Below are 25,275 nucleotides of genomic sequence, written 5' to 3'. Positions count from 1 at the left end.
AATAATTCTATATAGTCTAATGTTTCTATTCAGTCTATGCTAATGTGGCCTAACATGTCCATTAAATCCACTATTATGTAATGTTCCAAAATGTTTAAAGGTATGATTCAATATTTCTTAAATTAAATATTCTCTTCAAATTCTTGTTTCGTAAAACAAACAATCTAATAAACCCACATTACCCCTCTGGTATCTTGGAGGCACCTCTATATAATATTTGCACTATACAGGCAAACTTCAGTTAGTTATAGTTTCTTTTTTGGAACATTCTTCTATGTCAAAATTTAAGAAAGTAAACTACATTATCAGCTGATTTGTTTAATCATACAAGCATTTACTTTCAAAATCGCAAGTGTTTTTGTTGCCATAACCTAAATGTTTCCAAAGCTCTTGAGACAAATTTCAATAATGTAACTAATCCAGAAATAAAGCATGAGATAAAATGCCCTCAGATGTGGATATCCTGAATTACTGGACGGGTGCGAAGACTATGAGTACTGCACTAGTCAAGAGAGATACCAGCAGGCAAGATAGGCTGCCGATGTACGGACCTCTAGACATTGGCGACTTCCAAAAGTTCAACTCCCAGGCGAGGGCTATGTTCCAACAGATTTACAACGAAACGTCTTCTCCACACAAAAACACGGAGGATTTTGAAAAGATAACACTCCTCGGGCAGGGAGCTTTTGGGAAGGTGTTACTGGTGAAAGAGACCAAGGAGAAGGACCTTTACGCCATGAAAGCTTTGGAGAAGCGGCACATATTCAGGATGAAACAAGTCGCTCACGTACTGAACGAAAAAAAGATATTGCAGTGTATAGATTCCCCGTTTTGCGTGAGGATGGATTACTTCGGCAAAGATAACAGTTACTTGTACTTCTTCATGCCTTTCATATCGGGCGGGGAGATGTTCTGTCACTTACAGAGGATGGGTAAGTTCAAAGAAGACCTCGCGAAGTTCTACGCCGCCCAGGTCACTCTAGGGCTGGAGTACCTCCACAATGTGAGGCTCGTTTACAGAGATCTCAAGCCGGAAAACCTGCTCATTGACCACCTCGGGTACGTGAAAATAACCGACTTCGGGTTCACTAAACCCATCCAGAGTAGAACGTACACGTTCTGCGGCACGCCCCAGTATCTCGCTCCCGAGGTTATCTCGGGGCACGGCTACGGGTTCTCGGTGGACTGGTGGTCCTTGGGCGTCCTCATATACGAGATGGTGAGTGGCTGCGCGCCGTTCGACGCCAGGGACCAGATGACGATGTTCAGACTGATCATGCAGAACCGGTATGTAATGCCCAAGTCGTTCAGCGTGCCGCTGCAAGACATAGTGAAGAAGTTGTTGGAACTGGACTTGACCTTGAGGTACGGCAACTTGAAGAACGGGGCTGCCGACATAAGAAACCACACGTGGTTCAAGACCATCGACTGGCAGTGTCTCTTCAACAGGAGGGTTACTCCGCCCTACATTCCTCCGGTAAGCGACATGAATGACGTCTCTCAGATCTCGCCCCATGCCAAGTACTCCGTTCTACAGATCGCAAACGTGAATGAATTGGAAGACGAATTTAAAGATTTTTAACCTACGAGTTTTATTTGTTATGCAATAAAACCTAGAGAAAATGCACTTTCAGATTTTAATTTTTTTATTAATTAAATTGGATCTATTGATCAATACTTGTTGACGTGTTTTTTCTAAAATTTTCACTCTTAATTATTATCTCCGTTAAATTTTTATGAAAATAAATATAGCCTTTTGTACTGCTTAGATTCTGATTTATAGGAAGTATAACCCTGCATATTTAATAAACTATCTAGTAACCTTGTGGAACTACTAATGTTGAGAAATATGTATATCATTCTCTGCGATTTACAAAGTCTCATGTATTGAAGTATAAAGTGTAGGTTCTTGAGTTTACGTAAACACATTCATAGTATATGAGAGTGGAAAGGGGCTAAACTATCCCATTCAAATTTCTTACTACTCAATATATCCGTAGCAAGGTTTTAAAACGGGAAAAGCATTTTTGAGATATTCCACACAATTTGTAAGAATAACAGTGATAAACATAATTGGACTTTTATGACACCATGTCGGTTAGCTGATCATCAATGCTGCCTCTTGTAAACAGTTTTTTATCATCCACTATATTGCAGTGTTACCAATTCGGTGATACTAAACATATATCCTCTTACAAGTAAATATTAAACTCCTTATGATTTAATTACCTCAGCATAATCTGCAGCGACAACTACAAGTAATCTTTGCCACTTTTTAAATTACTAGTTTTGACATTTAAAGTGAAAAAGTTTAGTAATAGTCCTTTCTTACACAACCTATAGTTATCTTTTGCTTTTACAGCACTCCTTGGAAACATTATTAAGTTAAGAGAAAACGTTTTTTTCCATATTAATATTTTTCAGATGTAGTAATCGTTTAGTATTTTAATAAAACTTTTTAATATTGCGTTTTATGAAAGTTGTTAGAAAATTTGACCGTTGCTGTCTGCAGTTTTTTCGACACTTTGTTGTATATAAAGTGAAGCTATGCACTCATTTATCTCTTCACTACTCACATGCGCCTGATATAAGTACTTAATTTTTAATACGAATCTGCAGCTGAAATATGAGTTACATTTAGTTTAGTGTCCTTGAAAATGGCCATTGGGTCCAGATTTTGTATTGAAAACGTATTATCACAAAATATTTCAACTAAATACGTGCAATCGTAAGTTTTAAAATTAAAGAAGAATGAAAATAATTAAAGGAATTGAATTGTGAAAATCACAAATACGGTACGCTTTGGCGTTCTATGGAGACTGTAACCATATAGTCCTGCGATCATGAGATACTAAGCGGTAGATATTACATCGTTACAAAGTATTTTTAGATGTTTTCTAAAACTATTAAATGATTATATATAAATGAAGAAGAAAGTACTTGGTAAATGTTTTCATTGAGTAAGTGAAGTTCCAAGCTTTTTCAGAAAAAGATAAGTTTACTTTTAATATTCCATTTTGGAAGTTCAAGACGGCTAATAGGATATTTAGGCTATTTATTTCCTTGGATTTAAACTGAGAAACAGGTAAAACTACAGTGTCTTAGAGAAATCTAATTTTCATATTAATGAAATATCGCCAAAGGCTGATCTCGTCATTGATATTCCTATGAATTGATCTACCAAAAAGAAAATCATAAGAGTAGAGGAGGTTTTTAGTGGGTTTTCTACGTAAGTAGGAGTCCCACACTACAGGCTGGCCACCTGTGTACGGAAAAGCATTTTCCTGCCTCTCCCTAAAAAAATAATAAATAAATACAAAAATTAAAAAGAAACAAAACCACTAAATCCGCATATATGGGATATCACGTGATACATTTACACTATTTTAGACTCAGCTTTGATCGTCACAGGATCGTAATACTAATAATATGTGTGGGTTTTATGCTTGTTCTAAACAACATTCAACATACGTAGTTTTGTGTAGTAAAAACGTGATATACACGCAAATTTGAACAATTAATGCTAAAATTATGCATTATGTCTCAAATTAACCTCTACTTTTGATATCACAAAGAAAAGTTCGTAATAATGAATGGCATTTTAAGTGTGTTACGTTAAACGAGTACAGACTCATAGCAATTTTAAATGAGTAGTAATAGCTTTTGGTGGATATTGAATTATGCTTACCAACAGCATAAAGTATTATCAGTACGTAGTTGTAAATATAACCTAATGCTTTAGTTTTTGTAACGTTTTGTTCTACTCATTACGTGAAAAAATGAGCATCTACAGCTTCATTCCGATATATTAAAGCAAATTATAGGAAAGCTGCGTATTTAATATACGCCAATACGATCTTAAGTAATGGCATAGTAGGAGATCATGATGAAGTTATCCTTGGAAATCATATATGTGTGTGTGTGTGTGTGTGTGTGTGTGTGTGTGTGTGTGTGTGTGTGTGTACTTACGTCTAAAATAGAAGTCAATATGTTTGGAAAAATATACATTATTTTTACGTTTTTGGGATAACATATAGCCCATGTAACGTATGTGGAACCAGATAAAAGTATGCCATAAAGTGGTATTAGTACCATGTATCGTGCAATTTAAACCAAACTAAAAATACGCAACAGAGTAAAAGTTTTGTATTTCCATTGAAGCAAAAAAGACAAGTATTAACAATGTTCAATATTTATGGATTTTTCAGTTGAATGTTATATTGTCGCCTTAAGGCCGCCATACACGTACCAGCAAGGCCTACCTGAACAGTCCGCCGGGAACTGTTGGACTGATCGCACCATACACTTTCAGTTGAATCCAGTTCGGCAAGCGGTATTTGTATGTGTAGTACATTACTTGAAATGAGTGTTATGTAATTGAACCGGACCAGGAAGAATCCCTTACCTTCTTTAGTTTTTTTTCTGTAGCTTCTCAATAAAGAAAAGTATATTTTGTTCAGTTTGAATCAACCTTGCTCCACGCTTCAACAAGCCATACGTAAGCCGCATCTCTCTTCGTCGAAACGTGATACTCCGATGATTTTATTTTCCATAAACACGGTTAACTTTCATAAACGCTAATAAATTCCTTGAGACACTGATTTTCTTTTTCTCACGACAGTTGTCTGAAAAATCCACAAAAACTATATCAACTACGCTGGCTCGCAGTCAGGTGGCCGGAAATCCCCACACACGCGCCGGCTCGCCTGAACCATCCTCCGGCCGGCCGAACAGTCCAAACTGACAGGCCAACCGGAGCCCATTCACGTCCATACACGGCGGACTGTTCAGGCAGGACTGTCCGGCTTGGCGGTACATGTATGGCGGCCTTTACACTCAGCACATCCCATCAGAATGTACTCCTGCCTGGACTCACGTGGATGAGTTATATTTACTATTTCAAATCTACAGTTTCTGCTCGCTATCTGTCTCAGCCACATCCTACTTTTAGTTAAGTTTAATCACAGGTCTAATTTATCAGTACCTATGGACCGTAGTAATAATGTAAATTTTGCAAAATTTTTCTTTATTGATTGTTTCGTCAAACTTCACACTTGCCTGCAAAAATAATGCCAAAGTAAACATTCTAAAGTTACGTTTTGTAAAAAGTTGCTACATTAGAGTTTTAGCTGTTTTTAATCCTTTATGTGCCCAAAGCGTGTAGGGAGAATCGGGTTATATGTTTTCAGTTGTTATAAAAGGACAGGTTTATGGCTGTAGCTGTGTCTATATAGTTTGTCGATAAATATATGATATTGCCTATTTATATAACTGATCAGCCATCTTTATAGCGTTTCTAAGTATATTACTATGCACAAATAATTGAAACTAATTAGTGTAAATTGAAAAATGTTATAAACGTGTAATTGAATTGGTTATAATGGGTTAATTTAAAGTATTCAAAATACAGTGTTGAAATGTCTTAGATATCTTTTTATATATATAGGGTATAGCACTGTATATGTGTATATATATACATATATAGGGTATGTATATATAGCCTATATTTCTAGTGTGCGTGTGTATGCCACTAAACTCCTAACGACTGGACCGATTTTGACGATATTTTGTGCGTTATTTGAGAATGGTTTAGATTCACAGCTTAGTCCTATTAAAATTACTTATTTAATTAATGTTTTATTTATAAATAGTTTTTGATTTTGGAATGATTTATATTGGATCCGGCAGACTGCGCTGTGACACTTAATAAAAAGTGAACTGATACTTTACATCTGTTAATACTTTCAGCTGAAATTCATCAGAGAGGAAGAACATTTGATTACATTTAAATTTTATAAAATATGAAATTATTGTAAAGTACTTACTCAATAGTGTAATTGCAGATTACAAGGACGAAGTAATTATCTAATTTTAAATTTAGATTATACCATTGATCAATAAGCCATCAAATGCAACAGAAATACTATTATAACACTATTATAAAAACTACCTTATTGTACAAATCTGTGAATGTTTGCACAGGAAGTAATTGAACTTTTTTAGATCGAAAGTAAATTAGTGCGAGATCTATTAAGAGCCCATAGAAGACATTTTATGTTCGAAGTAGATTTTTGTTGCTAAAAATTTTCTTGATTGGAGCCCAAGGCAAACTCTACAATAATACAGGACATATCTTAAACAGAAAATGAATTTAAACAGAAAGAATTTCATTCTTTATAACCAAATTAGTTTATAGAGACTTATCTATATAATGAAAGTGTCCTGAATAACTTATCAACCCCTACCGAAACCACGAAAGATAGAGACAGAAAATGTGTTACATACCTTCATTTTGAGGCTCACGAAGGAATGACTATCAATTATATCAGGAGAGTTTAGATTGTGATAGGAAAAGAATGCGTGACTATAGTGTCATGTTTTTCAATAGAAAATTGCGTGTGAAGCCGCGGGCAACTGCTAGAATATTCTATAACTTTTTCTAATGAAAACCAGTTTCTTTAATTCGCAACAAAGTGCTTTTCGACATCTTATAAAATCATAAATGCTAAATAAATTTTAATAATGCAATAATAAAAGTGATGCACTTGGCAATGCCACATTTGACCCCACTGTCACTTTTAAAATATGTAAACCTAATGCTTCCAGTATTGTTTGTTTCAAGACTAAATAAACTGTTTAGAATACTATATTATCTGACTTTCCAAATCGTGTGGTTGACTTACTGGACAACCACATAAAAACTGAGTCTAGCAGACACCTTGGTTAGTAACTGAACTAGAATAATGAGTAAATAAATAATTTCACTAACACATTTTAACTTATCTACTATAATTATTACTATGATGAAGATAGTTTATTTTGATCAACCCTTTAAAGTATTTTATTATTGAAAATGTAAAAAACTCATTATTTACGTAACTATGGTTATATTTAGATCTACCTTTTTGTAATTTAAGTTTCTTTGTTATGACTGCAAAATTATTTAAAATAATTACGGTATTTTTCACTTTCCTGTCATGCTGAAGACAATTTACTCCAATAACTACACGGACTATCATACCTTGTACCAAAATTTTTTATACTTAGTTTTCCGAGTAGTGGTAAATACCTCTCGAGGTATTAAATACATTTATCCCGATCTTAGTCCCCTGTAGACAAAGACATAATATTCAAGGTCTCCACATCGCAAATATTCTTGCGATTACGGTATTGCCATACCCTGCAGTAAATTTATTCCTTTAACTTTATTTTTTACATCACAAACACATAAATACTATAGTAACGAAGAAATTCATGAAATAGAGTTCACTAATGAACCACTATTGACTCCCCCCTATTGACTTTCCACCAAAGTTAAAGCAACTTGGATTTAGTTTGTAACATCTTGAATACCCGTCTGCCTGAGATCGATTTATCTGAATGCGGTGTAATCTACTGATCGAACAGTCGGATTAACCGAAGTTTCCTCTTTTAATTGCTTGGCGTAGAGTCACACTACTAGATAAAGCGGTAAGTTAAGGTATAGTTGCAGAAATATTATGTTACATCACACCTTTGTGTGTTATAATGGTTCTTGTTTTAGAAAGCCCATGTAGAAGGACGTAAACCGTAGCATAACTGAAGATAGATAAGGTTTTTATTAAATTTATGACTCCTATTACCCCGAAAGTACATAGATACGTTGTGGAATAATTTTAAATCCATCTCTAGTACGTTAAGGAGAGAAAAATACTATTATCGGCTGAAGCAGGTTAAGGTGAATATAAAAAACGAATAACCAATATTAATTTTCATACATTGAAAACTACCTTCATAGATAAATTTTAAATTTAATTCTAGAATAATTAATTTAAAGTGAATACAATCTATGAAATGCTAAGCCTTTTGTTACAGTCTATTTATTAATTAGTCATAATTAGGATTAGTTTTTTCACTTTTATGAATTACATAATAATGCAGTACTCTATGTTTAAAGTTGGTTATTGACGATGGGAGGGTTGAAAGCAAAACATGATTTCGGAAAATTGCATCGTTATATGTTACAAAATATATAACACATCGTATCGAAGATTGGAATATATGAAGAGGATAGATTGTAATCCTCGAGGCGTTGTGTTAGTCCTTTTGTAACATACAACGATGCCAAATGTCCGAAATCCTGTTAGATTATACTAATTTAGTTTCATGTAATATAATATGAATTCATTTACTTTAATGTTATATTTGTCCAGTCTATGTGTATTGAATCGTCATATCTCAATGCCAACTATTAAAAAAAACAAAAAAACAAAATGGGTTGGAATTACTCTACAGCTTTCAATACGCACTCTGAACTGAAAATCCAAAAAGCAAAAATAGGTTCTCTTTTCTATTTAGTGAGTGGTTTTTAAGTTTATTTTGTGAGTTTTATGTCTTTGACTCACTAAAACAAAATTTATTGCTGATAAATAATAACTAACACTGCGTATACTAATGTGGTTTTCTTTACATTCCAGAATTCATATAATAAAACTAGAATAGGAGCAAGTTACACCATAAAATCTGTGTATAAATGTTTTAAATAATTTGAATTTGTTGCGTCCCATCTGTCCTGGCAACGGACTTGGCCAAGGCGTAACGTTCAGACGCGAGTGGTGTGTGTTCATGTTATAAACTCTAATCTGGTTCCAGCATAATAATGTTAGAGTTCCAGCGGATATTTGGTGGACATTTTACTGTCACCGTCACAATTATTTGGCGGTATATATAACCATGAAGCTGTCCTAAACCTGTGCTATAACAACACCATTGTTAACTTCTCGACACTAGTCTGACTGTCAGGTACTGGACGCTGGGAAGCGCGCGCCGCGATTACGTCATTTCTTTAGTAATACGTCGCGGCGGCAAGCGCGTCCCATGGAAGAAGCCAAAAGAAATGGAAAACAGTAAAATGAAAACTAATCTTTTCCACTGAATGCCTTTTCATTAGTTTCTATCTAACAAGGAAGCCGGTCAAGAATTTTTGACCGAAGTTGATAAATCATGATTTATATACGGTACGGCACTTGAAAATATGTTATGTCCACTAAATATTTTAAGGTATTAATTTTTCGTAATGTATTTTACTACTTATTGTATGACAGATACACAAATTTGTAGTAAATTTGTAAGCCACGCATTACATTCTAATCCTACAATATTATAAATGCGAAAAGTGCCTTTGTTTTGCTTTTACGCGTAAACTATTCATCACATTGCACTGACATTTTACATGGAGATTCTTACGTCCCTGTTATGAATTTAGCCATATTCTTTTTTTCATCCCTCTGGGCTACGTGTACTATTAAATGTTCTTTCAAGTAGCGGAAAATCCTATCGTGGTCTCAATAGTTGTAAAATATTAATTGAAAGAGCGTGTCAAATGTAATCAGCTGTTCTGTGTAAATATCGTTTATTACAAATTTGTATAACATTTTAGTGAGTAAATTCTCTTACTAGTAACTATTATTTTCCATGCTATTTCAGAATGATTATAGCGATTAGGTAAGTCCTTTTAACTGTTTTTTTTTTATCAAATATCAAGTATTAGATATAAAAGAATTACTTTCTAACTTTTACTATAAAAAAGGCATATAAAACACACCGTAATTCTCTTTTGAAGTAGGCTTCCCTGATATGTGGTATATATTTTCTTAATTGGAAAAAAGAAAAAGCAACATTGGCGTCAGGAATATAATTCACTCGAACCAGAAGTTTTTATACAGGTGCAAACCTTTGAAATTGCGTTCTAAGTCGTGGGTAACTACTAGAACATCTAAAACCACGTCACTTTTTTTATCATTTTCATTAAAGCAATTTATCACCTACCATACGTCTCCCAAAATTTAATGCATTTTTTTAATGTTAATACAATATAGAGTTATATTTATTGGACCGGATATTGACATTTATTGAAAATATAGTTTTATAAAATTTAAATTTCTCTTCTATAGAAATGGCATGTGCATTATTAAACTAATATTTTGATAGTTATTTTGTGTAATGCTCAGTGCAATTAGGTTTCTAAAAGGCACATAAAAATTACTAAAATATTTAAATCTATATGCATTAGGATCTGAATTGTCTAAGGGAATTATAGATAACAAAGTAAATTAGCAGCAAACTTGATTTTCGGAAAGCTGCAAACTTGCAGGTAGACGTTAGACTTGATTATCTCCTCTGCTGTGGTTCATTAAAACTCCTTGTGTCAGTTCTTTGATTACTTTACAGCAAGGGAACTTGGGCGGACTATCCTTGCTTTAAGGAGCAAGTCAATTAATGATACCTCTTCAGACTGTTTAATGTGTCTTGGCTAACAAGTTCAAAATCGTTCACACTTCCATTATTAGTTTATGTAAATGTCTACAAGTAAGGGTTACATATAAGCTAAAAATATACTTTCTATTACTTGATTAATTTTAAATCACAAGCAACATAAACGGAAAGTAGAGTGTAAAAGTATTAAAATAGATAAAAGAGGATCCAAAGCTTCCACAATACCGATCCATATTGGACTACCATATTAACATATAGAATACAGCTACACATATTACCTAGCACCTTACATTACTTTTAGATTACCTGAGGATCTAGTCCTTTTAATAAATTTATATTGCTAGTTGAGAAGTTTCAGTACGTAAACATGTACCATTAGGATACTAACTGTATGTGCCAGATTACCCAACTCCATACATTGCTGCTAGATTAGCTGAGGCTGTAGTCCATATATATATATAATATAAATGAATGTTTGTGTGTTTGTCCTTTATGGAATTGGTAAACTATTTGTCCGATCGTTATGAAAATTTGAATGTACGTGTATTTTTCCATGTAGAAGGTTTATATGCTTTGCCCATTGATGTAACTCGCCACCAGGAGGCGCTAAAATACATACAAGTTTTAAAAGCGCCTGAACATTATAAACTGCAATTACAAGAGAATTACGTATATGAAATAGCCAAACACTATTTGAAGGCGCTAAATTGTTACGTATATTTGTCTTTTAAATAACTATCTGGTTGAACTTAAAGCTTGAGGTTTGGACCTTTTTATAATAAAGTACATGTACGTGTACAATGGCTGTAAACATACACGTTTGACAAATTTCCTTGGTCGTAGCAACAACACAAATTCTACATCGGCATTGGAAATATAATTCACTTGAACCAGAAGTGCTCATATACAGGCAAAGTTTACGAAAAGCGTGCGAAGCCGCGGGAAACAGCTAGTAATCAATATTTCTAGCCTGGATTATTCAATATGTAATCTGGATTGTGTTATGTTTTGTTTTATTCAGTGCCTGTTTTACAGTTAGTGAAGTTAACACACAACCTGACTTGTATTTTTTACAACGCCCAAGTATGATTTGTTCATTTTAACCCATTTTTCAATTGTATGTTATTTTAGTTATTCATCTTAGGAAGAGATGAGATTTTAGCTCCCAAAACATAGCATTAATTTTGTAGCACTAAATAATGGCAAATATTAGAATATAAATGTTTCCTTTACACCATTATTTCAAACACTGGTATCGTATTAGCAAGTATTTAGTCGGCATAACTAATCTAAAATGTCATTTTTGTTATGAAAATCAAAAGCGCAGTTCACTTATAGAGTTTCAGCCCCATAGCTATCGATTCCTATGGGATCTGTTAATAATATAACATACATTGATACTTGATTCCTTTATCATTCGAGTCAATGAGAATACAATTTTTAAATCTTACAGTTTAAACATATCCAAACAATCACAATGTGCTATAATTAACATTCCTCGGTGATAGCGATTTAATTAAAATCACTTGATTAATTTTCATTTAAATACACGAGTAAATAGGTAGTATCAATAACAGTTTGATGTTTTAGAATCACTTGAAAAGTTAAGATTAATCAAATAATAGTTTGATGTAAATTCATATACTGGAATCTGGATTTCAATTCTGTTTGCCTAATTAAATCTACATCAAGGGAAATCCATTAGGATGGCTCTTCTTAAATTGTAGCAGTGAACTTAAGTTCTTGTTTGATACCTGTCCATTTCCCTTTTAGGTCAAGTGGGGCGGAGACATATTGTCCATACACTGTCAGAATAACCAGCTGAGTGAAGGTGAGTTAACTGTGTCGTCTAGGATTAGCCGCAGTCCAGGGAAGTGTAGGATCTAGCCAATATACTAAAAGTTTGACTTCATTTTGGCTGGAGCACTTTGTTTTAGAAGAGTACAAAGCACGACTGTCCTTATTGTCCTTTAATGTATTTGATCTGGCTTACTCTATGTCAAGATCCTGTGATCAGACTGGTGCCATTCTAAAAAAGCAGAGAGAATGCATATTATCGTGTTATTCATCTTTCAATTGTTTTTGGTACCGTTCAATTTCAGGTTTATATGACCTATATGAAAATTCCTATATTATTAGTTAGTAATAGCAAAATATGTGAAATACATCATCAACTGATAGTAATGTGGTAATCATCTATTGCATGTTTTGGAAACAAACATTGTAGCTAATATATTATTGATTAGATTTTTTAATTTGGAATAGTTTGGGAAATGTAAAAATTAATGACATATACTGCATATACGTTATCAGGTTTAGTAAACAAATCTAGAAAGGCAGGTTCTGCTTACAGTGCTAAATAGCTAAGACAACCGCTGCACCAGACATAAACCACTTTGTAATACTACCGCCCTTGTTCAACATAGATTTACAGTGTAATACAGTTCATGACTTGTGGAACAAATTGTGTGTGCTTCGTGCCAGAGCCAACATGTAATTTAAACTGGGCGTCAAACCTAAGTAGTTATATTGTTTATCTGAAGCGTTTCCCTAATTAGATCTGACTCAGTTCCAACAAACCGGATGATGGAAATACTGATTAAACGCTTGCTAAGTATTGCATGGAAAGGAACTGTGAATGGCAATATGTGTATGTGGAAACTGATGAGCGTAGTATAATAACTGTTTCATGTAATCGCGTATAGTTTCATGCATCTTTGCTTCTAGGTTTGCTGCTAAGGTTTGCAACCGAGCTGTTATTGATAGCATTGTGATTGAATACTAATAAAGGTTAATATCTGGCATGTTGTAATCATCCCATGCAGGGTAAATATAATAAATAATAAGGTGCATTTAATTTTGAACTAAGACTTTACAGGATATATTTAAAAAACGTGAAAGATGGTGAGTAGTATTAATAAGTTATAGTTATAAAATTCACGAAATCTGAGGTAATCTAAATGAAAATGTTCAGTGTTTTTCCTTTACTTGCATTTCTTCGGCAATATTTCAAATAAATGAGAAATTAAGCGTACAATATAATTGATCTTTAACTGACGTACCTTATCATATTTCTGTTAATGAAACGATAAAATATTGTTAGTCTAAAAGTGGGCAGGAGCACACTTAACTACTGTACTTGTCACGTAACAAGAATTACAGAGGTTGCGTGCACATTTTTATTGTTTTAGTTTGTTTGATTCTGGTAGTCTACACATGTTGCTGTCATATGTTAGTGTATCGTATGATTGCATTGTTTGTTTATATTATGAGATTTTCTCTTTGCCATCATGGTTACCCGAAAGTTCAATATAACAATGTTCGCTAACACAGCCACATTCTATAGAGTGACGAGTATCGCCATCTAACTCCATACTGCCTACATAGAAATGAAACTTTATAAAACATTTCAAGGTTGCTATAGTTAAGTTTGCGGTAAAATAGTGTGGAGACAGACAGGAAGGAGTTTTTTTCCAGCAACTCGAGCGAAAGACATGCCTAACGCTCAGCCAATTGCAAAAATGCTGTGACTTAATTGATGTCTGCAGTTAACGACAACCAGTCAATATAATTTATAAATAAATAAATTATATTTTCTTTATTATTTCATTATAATTTCGTTTGACCGTGATAATATTTAGTGTAGTAAAATATTGTGTAATTATCTCTATAGTTTAATTCTACTAAAACATTTAATTTTACCACTTTAACAGTTAATAATCCTTCCCAATAATGTCTGTTGATCCTATAGGAGGTTCTACTTTTAGATATAACTAAAGCTAAGTGAACCCTGTTGATGAATAATTGAGATTTAGGCTTGGTAACATGGGTCTAAGCGACATGGGTTGCAGAAATGTAACAACAAAACAATGATTATGGTAAATTTAACAACCCCTTATGTAACTCCCCTAAAGAACCAGAGTGGATCAGAAATGGTAGGGAGGTTAAAGCGTGGTTTCAATACAGAATGTAGTTCAAATAGAATTCACCGATGTATATTTAGTTGTCTGTTCTCTAGTGAGCTTCAGTTCTGTTTGACATAGACTAGCCTACATTTAGAGTACATATGTAATGTACATTTAGTATACATCTTGAGATCTGGCTATATTTCCATAATGCTTATATTAACGAAATGTAATCAAATTCCCAAAAGCTCGTACATAAATTATTCATGTAAAATGTACTTTTCTCATAATTTCAGATTGAAAATATCATGAAATAAGAGATATCATACTTATGTTTCCTATATTTGTTTCGGTAGGATTATATGTGTTTATCTAGGTGATAAAGTATTTTATAATAATAGTTTTAGTTTAATTCAAGTGGAAATGCTAAAATTTGACACTTTTCTTTTAACATTGTCACGAGTACTAGTTCCGCACACTGTGCATTTTTCTACATTACATATATACACTACGTAATTTGGAAAACCCCATTCTATAAATATACAAGAGACAGAATGTTCTGTATATCCTGTAAAGTCCTAGTTCCAAGTTTAATGCGCCTTATTATTTATTCTAGTTATCCTGCATGGGATGATTACATTACAGATATTAACCTTTATTTTTATTCAAACTCATTGCTGTCAATAACAGCTTGATTCGATCCTCATTTCCAAAACTAGAAGGACAATATGGACGAAACTATACGCTATTACGCGCTGACATGTATTACATCCACATATATAAAAGTTTAAATTTGAGATTTCTACTCAGTAACCTAGTAGTTACAAATCGCAGTAACCAGATTACAAAAATAAAAGGTAATAATTTTTCTATTCATAATTTAGAGACCATAAGAAAAATATTTTTATTGTACGACCACACAAAAATTTATAAGTGTTCCTAGCAATGCAAGTAAGTCATATCAGACTTGCAAACTATAGAGTACACGGTTAGAGTTGGTTCTCAAAAATAATAATTTAAAGTTGGCATAAAATTAGGAAAATCTTTTTATACGGAGAATGGCATATTCAAATAACAAATCAAGATGCGGTTAATAGTATCTATTGATATTATGTTGTAGTTTAGTAACCTTCACGATTTCTTTGTTATAGTTTGAGAGGGCCTCAAAGATGATACTAATGGTTATCTAATTCAATACGCTTACGTTATGGGTACGCTTAGCCACAGAATTATAACTAAAAGGTTAAGATATGCATATGCAAAATAAATGAGAACGTGTGAAAACCATAATAATAGTATTTAACGTCCTTAACAATACTACGTTTAATGGATTTTCTCCAAAGATTACTTTAAGTATTTCACTAACCATAATTTATAAACAATTTAAATGACCTTAGAGCACTATTTTGTATACTAATACAGTATATTTATATTTTCCATTTATGAACGTCTATACATACTCGTATGACAATATACGTCTATAGTTTTTTTTAGTTCAATATAGATCCGGTATGAGAAAAATGTTTTACATTTTCATCTTATTTAAAAAAATATCTGGAATACTTATGACATTTTCCAAAAAAGCTCTGAAATAATTGGTCACGACCAACTAAAATTCATTATAATTAAGGTTGGATACATCCGTGTTTCTTAAATTTATACTTTTATACAATTTCAATATATTCAATCGGTCTACTGTAATCAATAGAAAATGATTGAAGCATGTTCGCATACAAAATTTTACAATTTAATCTTAATGTCAAGTTCGATCAATGCAAGTAATAGGTTAAACAGTTCCTCCCGTATGTATCAAGATTATCAACGATTTTATATGTGGAATGCTATGCTCCACAGAGCGGCAAGCTTTAATGTACTCTACGACCATAGTTACTCCTGTATGTATTACTTTATCAGCTGTTATTTATGTGGAATGCTGTACTCCAAAAAGCGGCAAGCATTAATGTACTCTACAACCATAGTTACTCCTGTATGTATCACTTCGTCAACGATTGTGTATGTGCAATGCTATGCTCCACAGAGCGGCAAGCATTAATGTACTCTACGACCGTAGTTACTCCTGTATGTATCACTTCATCAACGGTTGTGTATGTGCAATGCTATGCTCCACAGTCGTTTTAGGTAAGTCCTTATCTATTTTACAAGATATCCCAAAATATAAGATCGTTAGATTTTGACAAAAGGCCGTCAAAATCCGTTTCAGGCCGTCGGGAAGAAATATGCGAGGTGAAAATTCGCTGTACTGTGCTTTTGAACTAATGCACCAATTCTAGCTCAAACTTTTCTAAAATATTAACAAATTTTTCAGTTCAAAAGGAAACAAACGCGTAGTGTCATTGTTAATGTACTTTTAGCTGCGCCTTTTAGTCACATATTAAGCATTAGATCTAAAGCATAATGTTACTATATAACAAAGTAAATTAGAATAGCCATAAATATAAACTGTTAACGTATTTTCTTCTTGAAAACATGGCAAAGTCAAAATTGGCGTCGGGAAATAAAACTCACACAAACCAGTAGTGGTCATACACGTGCAACGCTCACTAAATTGCGTACGAAGGAGCGGGCAACTGCTAGAAGTGCAGATGAAATACTGCTTTTCACGGGCAATTATATGTAGCATACTCTCGAGTGGGTAAAACTATTCAGTCTGTTTGTGTTAGATAAATATTTGCTTGCAAAAAGATATTGTAGAATCAGGGATTGATGTTGTAATTAGTAATATTATCATATATATCATATTATATGATAACCATCTATGCGGAATAAATTATATGAAATGAGAAAATATGAATTTTTAATGTTTTGTAATTTTAATATTCCGTCATCGTATACAGCGTTCTATGGTACTTGCACTCATACACCATAATAGCACATACTAATAAGAATGTATATAGCGAAACAACGTTTGCGGGGTCAGCTAGCATATGTATAAGGATTTGAAAGAGGCAATTACACCCAGAACGCAATTATATTTGAACCGCGTTCTTTAAATTAAATAAGATCATCTCTCAGGGAAGAGCAGCTCAGATCGGAAGCTTCAGAGTCAAGAGGCCTCTGATGTGGCAAGTTTGAGTTTTAATCAACCTTTCAAAGCGACAGAGTGGTTTATTAATAAAGTTACTTTATATTTATTGAAGATTAAAGAAAAACTTTGATCATTTGGGTTTTATTAAAACATAACTTTCCTTAAATAAATTACTGCATGTCGTACAAGCTTTTCACGTTTTCACAATACACACACACACACACGTATATATATATATATATATATATATATATATATTATATATATATATATATATACATACATCGCGAAGACAGTAGGGACTAGTTTATATTACCAGGGAGTATGACTCTCAATAGAAAACATGAAATAATATGAATAATTTCTAATGCGTTAAAAAGCTCTTTCACTTCGTCGCCATCTCATATGACTTAAAGTACCACGAGACGAAATTAATTGTAAAGCTTTGAATTCCAGATATTTACAATATGGTTAATCCTCATTGACTTGTTAAATAACTTTAATTGACACAGTCACAGTTCACGACGAGACGTTTCTTCGTAGATATCTCTTTTAAAAATGTGTATCTTTTTTTCTTATTCATTGCAATACGTATACTTTTACTTAAAATCATAGATTACTATGTAAAATATGAAGTCTTAACCCTTCGTACGCGGGTAAGCGGTATATATCGCCGATCGTAATTTCCCCGTTTCGCGCTAAGCGGTATAATTTGCGGTATCTCTTAACAACGTATTATATACATTTAAGTTCCACGAAATGCCGTCAGAATGTGCATGAGTGTTTCTGTTGTATTCCATTGAGATATTTGTGGAGCGTGACACGTCAGAAAATCTGCCGTCAGTCACAACATCTGATTTTTGTTGGCCGTGACCGCCTGCGCGCGCACTCGGCCTCCCGTCTCTACGCACGGAGCGGGTAGACTCGCTCGTGAAAACAACAGCTGAATGTGCATTGTTTGTTTAGTAACCTAACATACTGTAACGTATATTGTACTTAGTGATTATTTACTTTGGTTTTGTGAGTATACAAATTGAAAATTACAAAAAACCAATGAGCCACATAGCTTTCAGAAAGAGCTTGGTAAGATCTTTAGTAGCTGAAAAGATGAGAATTCAGCCAAATAGAAGACGTGGAGGGCCTTCCCAAGGACCGCATGACACAAGATTGGATGGAAAGACTCACTTTATGAAAAAAATTAACACCTAGATGCGTCGTGTGTTTGAAGAGAGCACTGAGGTAAGAAAACCATTTATCTTTGCAAGACATGCGACGCCAAGCCTGCTCTCCATCCGGATGACTGTTTTTAAGTCAAGCTCATTTCTAACTATGCAATTTTTGTAACTGGTTTTTGCCTTCTAATTTAATTTTTAACAGTGTACCAAATGCGAATTATTTTGTTTTAAACTAATATGTATCAAGTCTTCAAAAGATTGAAATTACTTGAAAACTTTTATCATGTATTTATGAAAAATAATAAGAATATTTTTTTAACATAACATGTGTTTTTATATATTATTTAACCAATATATTCAATAAAAAAATAAACTTTAGAAAAAATAAAAAAAAAATAATAAAAAAATTAATAAAGTTTAACAGTAGCTTTTCCTACTCATTATTTAGCGTACCAAGGGATAAATGAGGCCTGATATCTTTATATGTTTAACCCTTCTATTGTCACATGTTGAAAATAAAGATATCTTTACGGTGGGTACAAGTGAATAGACTCCCAGTATCCAATAAGTAGAGAAGTATATTAGATATGGCATAAGATATGTAACTGATTGGCCAATTGTGTCAAATTAAGTAAAAGTATAATTATGATTATTAATTATATATATATATATATATATATATATATAATTTATTTTTATACACAAGTGTGTATATGTGTAAAACAAGCTCAAAAAATCTTTATTTTGTATATTCATGGATGTTAGAGAATTCATTACAAACGATAGTTAAGTGTTCTAATACTCTGAGATAAGTATGATGATTGTAATAGTTTTTGGGCTTTTTACATTTAATTTGGGAAAAACCATTTCACTTTTAAGTTGAAACGCTATTGTGGAAAAACTTAGACACCTGTGTGAAACGATTGAAAGTATAAAAGTACGTATAACTTTACTACTTACTACTAAGAAGGGGAATAGAACAGTGGAAAGCACTTTGCCTATTTAAGTTTAATACTACTCATCATAATCAAGGAAACTTGCACTAAAAGTTTGAATTAAAGAAGGGATAACTAACTGTTTATCATTCAGAAAATTAAGGAAATATGACGAAAACTTCTTCTGAAGATTATTTTTATTGGAATATTGAAACGATCATCAAATTATGCGAGTTTTTAAATATTGAAAAGCTGAGAGTTATTAAAACACAAAGACGAATTTTGGTTTAGATTACCAACACATATTTCAAACAATAATCTAATATAAGTACACGCATAAGTATCATGCGTTTTAACATTTTTACGGACCACATTTGAATTTATATACTTATATATTAAGTTACTCTGCTACTATCCCAGTTCCTGTTGAAGTTACTCTGCTCCCATCCCGGTTGCTGCAGACGTTACTCTGCTCCAATCCCAGTTCCTTTTGAAGTTACTTTGCTCCCATCCCGGTTTGCTGCAGAAGTTACTCTTCTCCAATCCCAGTTCCTGTTAAAGTTACTCTGCTCCTCTCCAGGTTCCTGCTGAATTCACTCTGCTCCTATCCCGTTCCTGCTGAAGTTACTCTGCTCCTCTCCAGGTTCCTGCTGAAGTTACTCTTCTCCTATCCTGTTCCTGCTGATTACCAATCTAGTTTTAATCCCACCTCTACTGTTGAACGATGATTTGAAGTAAGTTTTATTTTCATATAGTACCAAAATCTTTCAAGAATGATTTCAACTTCCTAATAGTAACAAGCTACACTGTTCTTTAAAAATATACTTTGTTGGATCAATGTAAAAAAGACGAAATTATATTGTGGTATGGCAGGTTTCTTGGTGAGGGACAAGCTGTGGGACTCTCTTTACTGATCTGTGAATAGAGGATCAGATATACCAACTTTATTCTCAATTTTCCTCACAATATTACTCCATAGAGACAAGTCCGAAATATAACTTCGTGTCTGCTAATATTGTTATAGTTTATTAAGCGAAAATATATAATGGAATTATACAAAATTATAAACTCTATTTCACAAAAATAGAATATAAGTCGATATGTATATATTATTATTTTAAATGTTCTATTATATAGTTACTAGTATATTATTTTTAGTAAATAGCTACTAGTATGATATTTCTAGCATGTAGTTACTAGTATATCATTCGTAGCATATAGTTACTAGTATATTATTCTTAGTATATAGAATTATACCTACTAGTATATTATTCATACAATATAGTTAGTTGTATATTATTCCTAGTATATAACTCATAAATGATTTTAAACATCCTGAAATAAATTTAGCATACTTAAAAAACAAGTAAGTAAAAATTTACTGCGATTTTTCAGTTTATCAGTATTAGCTGTAATAAATATATTAAATATTGCTAAATAAAGAGATCAGAGTTGAAGTGATACTTTTTTTTTAAGAAATACAAGCCGATCTGCCTCCATACATAAGTAAACATACTTTCATTATCACCACGCCAGCAAACTGCCAGTTATTAGATTTCTAGATGCTCAGGCCTGATAAGAGTTTTACATCACTGACGTAATACATGCCGAGCTGCTTCCATACATAAGTAAACATACTGTCATCGTCACCACATTGGCAAACTGCCAGTTTCGAAATTGTCTCGATGCTCAGGGCTGATAAGAGTTTTACATCACCGAGGTAATACATGCCGAGCTGCTTCCATACATAAGTAAACATACTGTCATCGTCACCACATTGGCAAACTGCCAGTTTCGAAATTGTCTCGATGCTCAGGGCTGATAGGAGTTTTGCATCACCGAGGTAATACATGCCGAGCTGCTTCCATACATAAGTAAACATACTGTCATCGTCACCACATTGGCAAACTGCCATTTTCCAAATTGTCTCGATGCTCAGGGCTGATAGGAGTTTTGCATCACCGAGGTAATACATGCCGAGCTGCTTCCATACATAAGTAAACATTACTGTCATCGTCACCACATTGGCAAACTGCTAGTTTCGAAATTGTCTCGATGCTCAGGGCTGATAGGAGTTTTGCATCACCGAGGTAATACATGCCGAGCTGCTTCCATACATAAGTAAAACATATTGTCATCGTCACCACATTGGCAAACTGCCAGTTTCGAAATTGTCTCGATGCTCAGGGCTGATAGGAGTTTTGCATCACCGAGGTAATTACATGCCGAGCTGCTTCCATACATAAGTAAACATACTGTCATCGTCACCACATTGGCAAACTGCCAGTTTCGAAATTGTCTCGATGCTCAGGGCTGATAAGAGTTTTGCACCACCCACGTAATACATGCCTAGCTGCTTCTATACATAAGTAAACATATTGCCATCGTCACCACGTCAGCAAACAACCAGTTCTGAAGTTTTCTCGATGCTCAGGGCTGATAAGCGTTTTGCATCACCGAGGTAATACATGCCGAGCTGCTTCCATACATAAGTAAACATATTGCCATCGTTACCACGTCAGCAAACTACCAGTTCTGAAGTTTTCTCGATGCTCAGGGCTAATAAGAGTTTTACATCACCGAGGTAATACATGCCGAGCTGCTTCCATACATAAGTAAACATACTGTCATCGTCACCACATTGGCAAACTGCCAGTTTCGAAATTGTCTCGATGCTCAGGGCTGATAAGAGTTTTACATCACCGAGGTAATACATGCCGAGCTGCTTCCATACATAAGTAAACATACTGTCATTGTCACCACATTGGCAAACTGCCAATTTCGAAATTGTCTCGATGCTCAGGGCTGATAGGAGTTTTGCATCACCGAGGTAATACATGCCGAGCTGCTTCCATACATAAGTAAACATACTGTCATCGTCACCACATTGGCAAACTGCCAGTTTCGAAATTGTCTCGATGCTCAGGGCTGATAGGAGTTTTGCATCACCGAGGTAATACATGCCGAGCTGCTTCCATACATAAGTAAACATACTGTCATCGTCACCACATTGGCAAACTGCTAGTTTCGAAATTGTCTCGATGCTCAGGGCTGATAGGAGTTTTGCATCACCGAGGTAATACATGCCGAGCTGCTTCCATACATAAGTAAACATATTGTCATCGTCACCACATTGGCAAACTGCCAGTTTCGAAATTGTCTCGATGCTCAGGGCTGATAGGAGTTTTGCATCACCGAGGTAATACATGCCGAGCTGCTTCCATACATAAGTAAACATACTGTCATCGTCACCACATTGGCAAACTGCCAGTTTCGAAATTGTCTCGATGCTCAGGGCTGATAAGAGTTTTGCACCACCGACGTAATACATGCCTAGCTGCTTTCTATACATAAGTAAACATATTGCCATCGTCACCACGTCAGCAAACAACCAGTTCTGAAGTTTTCTCGATGCTCAGGGCTGATAAGCGTTTTTGCATCACCGAGGTAATACATGCCGAGCTACTTCCATACATAAGTAAACATATTGCCATCGTTACCACGTCAGCAAACTACCAGTTCTGAAGTTTTCTCGATGCTCAGGGCTGATGCCTAGGTACTTAAAGCATTTTCGTCCCGAAATCTAATACAGAATCAGCAAAATTTCTTCTACAGCAAACTCATTCCATTCCCTTCTTGACAAATTAAATTGGTTAGGTGCACTATCTGGGTTTGTAGCCTGGCAAGTACCAGGAGCCGGATGTGCTAGAGGCCATCATGAAAGGGTCTCCTTCAGAACAATGTTTAATTCTCATGCAAGTGCAGACGATGTCTCATTTTAAATATTATATAAGTATACTCATCCAATCACATTATTATTTTAGACTTTTATAGTTTATATGAAAAAAAAAACTCTACCACATCGTACTTTCTAGCTTAAATAAACGTAATTATTATAAAAATTTACAATATCACTAAATAAATTTGGACACATTTTAATTATATACTGAAATTGTGAATACTTCCATAAAGCTGTTATAAATCAAAAGGGAAGCTAATGTGCATCAAGTTGTTTATTTTTACGGATTCACTGCAACTCTAATGTAGGAATGACGAAAGCAAACAGTTGGCGCTGAGTAGCACGCGGTGCCTTATAGATTCCAGTAAGCATGTATTGTAAAAGCCCCTACTCACTACGTCCAAGAAGGCTTGTTAGAGCCGCATCTATTGTAGGAATGATGAAAGCAAACAGTTGGTGCTGAGTAGCACGCGGTGCCTTATATATTCCAGTAGGCATGTATTCTAAAAGCTGCAACTCACTACGTCCAATAAGGCTTGTTACAGCCGGCTCTAATGTAGGAATCATGAAAGCAAACAGTTGGTGCTGAATAGCACGCGGTGCCTTATATATATTCCAGGAGGCATGTATTCTAAAAAGCTCCTACTCACTACGTCCAATAAGGCTTGTTACAGCCGGCTCTAATGTAGGAATGATGAAAGCAAACAGTTGGTGCTGAGTAGCAGGTGGTGCCTTATATATTCCAGTAGGCATGTATTCTAAAAGCTCCTACTTACTACGTCCAATAAGGCTTGTTACAGCCGGCTCTAATGTAGGAATGATGAAAGCAAACAGTTGGTGCTGAGAAGCACGCGGTGCCTTATATATTCCAGTAGACATGTATTCTAAAAGCTCCTACTCACTACGCCCAATAAGGCTTGTTACAGCCGGCTCTAATGTAGGAATGATGAAAGCAAACAGTTGGTGCTGAGAAGCACGCGGTGCCTTATATATTCCAGTAGGCATGTATTCTAAAAGCTCCTAATCACTACGCCCAATAAGGCTTGTTACAGCCGGCTCTAATGTAGGAATGATGAAAGCAAACATTTGGTGCTGAGAAGCACGCGGTGCCTTATATATTCCAGTAGGCATGTATTCTAAAAGCTCCTACTCACTACGCCCAATAAGGCTTGTTACAGCCGGCTCTAATGTAGGAATGATGAAAGCAAACAGTTGGTGCTGAGTAGCACGCGGTGCCTTATATATTCCAGTACGGATGTGTATAATAAGGCTCGTCATCAAATAAAAAACCTTAATCATAAACTTAGGAAGAAAAAAAAAGTTGATCCTGCTTTCCTTTTGCTTTCAAGATTACACTTACTTATTACATTTATTTTTACTATATAGTTCATGTTTCCTATGTTAAGAAAACTGTATAGCCTATCGATGTTTGATTATGCGCTTGTAATCTTGTCTTATTGATTATTACAAATAAAACACTTGTTTATATTTTTAGCTCAAGTATGACAATTACAATGTTGGTTATTACATTTCTCTGCTTTATACTTTTCTTTATCTCTAACGTGCATTGGTTGATCTTTAATGCCTGAGTATCATAAATTTCCTGTTAGTATCATATAATCTTAGACTCCATATTATTAAACGACCCACTGAAAGAGAACCTCATTTAATGGCTGCAATAAAACACGCGTGATGTTACATGCAATCTATAACCTCACAACTAGTACGGTTATAGTCAACTCATTGTTTATAATAAATTCAGTCAATTGACCACTACAGTTATCTTTATGTTTTATTGGTTAAAATTACAGTAGAAACAATCAGTTTTAATTTCGTCAAAATGATTATTTTAATGAAACAATTATGTTAATATTTTGGTTAATGATAACAACTACAAGTAGATTGCTGCTTAATTCAAATGTTTTGTTACTTTAAATATCTACAGCGTCATTTAATTGGTTTATGGAAATCCATTCTGAACTATAGAAAATGCTGAAAGAGCCGTTTTACGCATATATGTACGACAATTCTTCATAAACATAAGCAATGAGTAATTAAAATAGATTTCCGCCAAAAACATCACATGTCTCATAATTATCTACACAATTTAATAAAAAAATTCATATCAGAGTAGTGGATCAACTTAATATTCACTCTCAAAATATACGTGCGAATAAATAATAATTTGTACGCATTTTGGGGATAACTATTGGTGTTATTA

General features: G+C 34.1%; 1 protein-coding gene across 1 annotated transcript; it reads left to right on the top strand.

Moving 5' to 3' along the window:
- Window positions 1-339: 339 nt before the first annotated feature.
- Window positions 340-1,677, top strand: LOC124367210 (cAMP-dependent protein kinase catalytic subunit beta-like). Its single transcript, XM_046823863.1, has one exon. It carries the CDS (start codon window positions 443-445, stop codon window positions 1,580-1,582), a length of 1,140 nt encoding a protein of 379 aa, XP_046679819.1. The 5' UTR covers window positions 340-442; the 3' UTR covers window positions 1,583-1,677.
- The last annotated feature ends 23,598 nt before the right edge of the window (window positions 1,678-25,275 follow it).

The sequence above is a fragment of the Homalodisca vitripennis genome, chromosome 8 (genome assembly GCF_021130785.1).
Source record: "Homalodisca vitripennis isolate AUS2020 chromosome 8, UT_GWSS_2.1, whole genome shotgun sequence".
NCBI lineage: Eukaryota > Metazoa > Arthropoda > Insecta > Hemiptera > Cicadellidae > Homalodisca > Homalodisca vitripennis.
The sequence above is the reverse complement of the archived record's forward strand: the minus strand, read 5'-3'. Positions and strand labels throughout refer to the sequence as shown.

What these genes read in the sequence shown, in the direction of transcription:
- LOC124367210 (XM_046823863.1), top strand. Translation starts at nt 443, where the DNA reads ATGCCCTCAGATGTGGATATCCTGAATTACTGGACGGGTGCGAAGACT.